General features: G+C 41.9%; 1 protein-coding gene across 1 annotated transcript in view; it reads left to right on the forward strand.

The window, feature by feature from the left end:
* Cs (citrate synthase) overlaps positions 1-4,426 on the forward strand; it is a 39,582-nt gene that overhangs the window by 20,181 nt on the left and 14,975 nt on the right. Inside the window, exon 2 of the mRNA XM_023707367.1 lies at positions 2,528-2,578. Coding sequence (XP_023563135.1) covers positions 2,528-2,578 — 51 coding nt within the window. The remainder of the gene's footprint in view (positions 1-2,527; positions 2,579-4,426) is intronic.

A 4,426-nucleotide genomic window follows, 5' to 3' on the forward strand; every position in this document is an offset into this window, starting at 1 on the left:
TCCTGCCTCAACTCCCTCACTGCTTGGATTAGAGGCATTTTGGACGCCCCTTGGGCTGATTGTTTTAAAAGCAGCCTTTCTAAAGGTCTCTTTTCAATCTTTTCTTTTCCTTTTTTTTTTTTTTTTTTTTGGTACTGTAGATCTAACTCAGGATCTTGGCACTTGCCAGGAAGGTGCTTATGTGGCTAAACTATCTCCCCAGCCTAGTCTTTTCTTTTCCTGCAACAGGAAGAAGGGATACTAAATTCTAAAAGGCTCTACAGAAACTTACTCTTGGCATGTAGCATTTTGTAATATATACATTACCATGGGCTCTAAAGATTTTTTAGCACAGACAGCAGTGCCGTAGTTGCTAGAAGAGGTATCTACGGCCTTTTGGACAGCAGGAGGAAAGGCATAGGCTTGTTCCAGGATTGGTTTACTTGTACACATATATGTATATGTAATCTTTTAGATTGCAAAGCACTTTCACATCTATTGTAATTTAATTGTTACAAGACAACTTTGTGAAATATGTGTTGACTCTTAATGCTGTTTTATAAATGAGGAAACTGAGGCTTTGATCTCATTCTATCTTCAAAATAATCTAGTGCAGTCAGGTGTGGCACATGCCTTTAATCCCAGTACTTGGGCGGCTGACACAGGAGATTGCTATCAAGGACATCCTGAACTACTAGGGAGACTATCTCAAAAAACCATAATAACCTAGTACAGAAAATTTATTGTATTTAAAGGCCTTGGTCCTATCTCAAAAAACCATAATAACCTAGTACAGAAAATTTATTGTACTTAAAGGCCTTGGTCCTATCTCAAAAAACCATAATAACCTAGTACAGAAAATTTATTCTACTTAAAGGCCTTGGTTCTACTTACCTAGTACAATGTAACTCTTGCTTTGACAGCACATATACTTTATTTTTTTGTGGAACCAGGGATTGAACTCAGGCCCTTGCACTTGCCAGGCAAGCGCTTACTCTACTGAGCCATCTCCCAGCCACATATACTTTATTTATTTATTTATTTATTTATTTATTTATTTAGAACTGGGGATTGAACTCAGACCCTTGCGCTTGCCAGGCAAGCACTTATTCTACTGAGCCATCTCCCCAGCCCCCTGGCCACATATACTTTAAAAGCTAGTAACATAACTGGTTGTCATATTTTAAAGTTGGTGTTAGTCAGATGTGGTGGCCCATGCCTGTAATCCCAGCACTTGGGAGACTAAGGCAGGAAGATCACCATGAGTTTGAGTTTGAGGCCAGCCTAGGTTACATAGCAAGACCCTGTAAATAAATAAATCAGTGAATGAATGCTGAATTTCTGTTGCAGCTCAGTATTCTCATAGCAACCACTTTTTCTTTGGTTGGGGAGAGAATATCTAAACATAGAAAACATAAACTATGCCATTTATCTCTGTACTGATGGATAACTTTCTTGAGTCTCAGGCACATCTTTTTTTTTTTTTTTAATGTATTTAGTATAGGGTCTCACTGCACAGATTGGACTTTAGTGATTCTCCTGTTTTCAGCCTTCCAGAGCGCTGGGATTACAGGTGTGTGCCACCACACCCATTCTCAGTCACTGTCTCAGTGCACCCCGGGGTCTTTGGAGTGTCCTTGCATCTGCTTAAGAGGAACTTTAATCTTCTGAGCTATCTGGCTGGCCCTCTCTTTTTTTCTTTTTTTTTGTATCTTTCTAGTTAATTTTTCTGAGATATTTTAAAAAATTCCTCCAGTTCAGGTATATGGGTGATACTTTTTTTTTTAATCTGAAAAAGTCTTTAACCCTCTCATTAAGTTATAAATACAAATACACATGCACACAAACATGTCTAAGGATACCTTAATGATTATTTTCTTTTGACACATCTTAGAAAATTTTTCAGCTTTATTTGATTTATCTTTTTTTTTTTTGTAGTCTCCTGTCAGTTACTTCCTTTTAGTTTCTTGTTTTCCCTGTGCTTTCCCAGAAGGATTGCAAGTGCTGCTGTGAGAAGACACCCTCTGCCTCCGCATCCTCCCAGGCTGGAGAGGTTGGGTGCTGCCCACACGCTGTGAGCTGGGCAGATCTTGCCAGCAGCATTAGTAATTGGTCAGTTTCCCCATTTATTTTCTTTCTTTCTTTCTTTTTTTTTTTTTTTTTGGTGGAACTGGGGATTGAACTCAGGCCTTTGCACTTGCCAGGGAAGCACTTATTCCACTGAGCCATCTCCCCGCCCCCCCCCCCATTTATTTTCCTTACTGGGTTTCAGAAGCACAGGCAGTGCTCAGATGGGGTGGGCTGAGTACTCCAACAACTGCCCTGCCCTGGAGTCCCAGGGAATGCTAATGATGCTGGGATACTGCAGGCACTTAGCGCTGCTGTTGTCTTCAGACTGGTAATGTCTTCCAAGCTGTTCTGTGGCCTTGCAGCTTCCTTATGTCAAATAATGGTCTTATGAAGAAAGACTTGAGTCCCTATAGCCCTTTTGATATAAAGAAGAGATGAGTAAGTAATACAGATTTTTTGTTGTTGTTTTTCTTTGCAGAACTCATCCTGTTTTGTTCTTGCTGCCCGACATGCCAGTGCTTCTTCCACGGTAAGATTTTTTAAAAAGGCAGAATTACTGGGGCAACCTGAGTATCCTGGAAGTATCCATTACTGTTGTTATTTTTTATTTTTTTTTATTTATTTATTTATTTTTTATTTATGAGAGAGAGAGAGAGAGAGAGAGAGAGAGAGAGAGAGAGAGAGAGAGAGAGAGAGTGTGTGGTGTGTGTGTGTGTGGCCAGCTCAGCCCACCAGGGGGCGGGGCTGGCTGGCATGTGGTGCTGGGGGATTGAACCGCGGTCCCTGATGCTTTGCCAAGCTTGTTCCAAGTAGGTGCTTTAGACCACTGAGCCATCTCTCCAGCCCTTTTACTGTTGTTATTACAACAGTAATTATTACTAGTACTGTTTTAAGAAGCAGTTTACTCTCCAGGTGCTGTAGTGCACCCATATAATCCTCGCTATTCAGGAAGCTTGAAGCAGAAGGATCAGAAGTTTGAAACCAGCCCAGGCAAATAAGACCCTGTTCTGGTGTCCCGGTCAGGGTGGACGGCAGGTAGGATGGAGGCAACTTTAGAGCAGCATTTGGAGGACACAGTGAAGAATGCCTCCATTGTTGGAGTCCTGTGTACAGACTCACAAAGACTTAATCTGCTGAGGGACTCTTATCAGATGAGGTGCTGGGGTGATACCTATCCAGGCTCAGCAAGCAGCTAATACTGACCCCTGACCCCACTGAGATTCCTGTGGTGTGTGTAGAATCAGATAATGGGAACAGTATGATCCAGAAGCATCATAGCATCACGGTGGCAGTCACAAAATGGCCTTCTAATGTCCCCTGTCAGTTCTTTAGCACCCACCCCTCCATTGAGACTCAGTCCTACATGATAATGGTCTTGTAAAACTATTACAGTTCCACTGGCTAGGCCATGCATCTGATGTGCACTACGCATTTTTCTTTTTTCTTTTTTTTAATGTCAGAAGGACTTTTTTTTCTCCGAATGCCTTCAGGGCAGGTTTGGCTGGCTTGAGTTGTGGGGATTGAACCACAGCAACCTGAGCCTGACTGCTTTGTTGAAGCAGCCACTTAAAGAACTGTGCTAAGGGGAAGCGCCCCCCCCCCCCTTTGTTTTTGATTAAGTTGCTTTGTAACCAGTATATCAGGATATTAGAAAAGGATCGTGTTTTGAGGCAGGAGGTCCAGGTTACTTTGTATATAAAATTTTACATTCAATAAATCTGTGTAGGGGAAAGCTTGGAGGAAGAAAGAAAGGATGGATGGACCTTGTCCTGTAATCCCAGAACACTGGGAGGGTGAGGCAGGAGGATTCCAAGTTCAAGCCCAGCCTGAGCAATTTAGCAACTTAGTGACACCCTGTCTCTCTCTTTCTTTCTTTCTTTCTTTCTTTCTTTCTTTTTTTTTTTTAGAACCGGGGATTGAACTCAGGCCCTTATGCTTGCCAGGGAAGCACTTATTCTATTGAGCTATCCCCTGGCCCCTCCCTGCCTTAAAATTTAAAAAAATTTTAAAGCTACTGGAGATGTAGCTCATGCCAAAGTTCCTGAGTTCAACCTCTAATACTGAAAGAATATGGGAGGAGGCTAAGAATGTAGCTCCCTGGTAGAGTGCTTTCCTAGCTTATGTGTAAGGCCCTAGCTTCAGTCTCCAGTACCATCAAAGAAAGAAAGAGGACATGGAGGAAGGAAGGAACTGATTCAGTGGTATAGTGAAAATGGGAATAACAAATGCTTTTGCCTCATACAAGTTTTTAAATTATAGATTATATATGACATAAAAATGGGCTTTTTGGGCCGGGGAGATGGCTCAGTGGAATAAGCGCTTCCCTGGCAAGTGCAAGGGCCTGAGTTCAATCCCTGGTTCCGCAAAAAAAAAAAAA

Source organism: Octodon degus, unplaced genomic scaffold (genome assembly GCF_000260255.1).
Source record: "Octodon degus isolate 3935 unplaced genomic scaffold, OctDeg1.0 scaffold00287, whole genome shotgun sequence".
NCBI lineage: Eukaryota > Metazoa > Chordata > Mammalia > Rodentia > Octodontidae > Octodon > Octodon degus.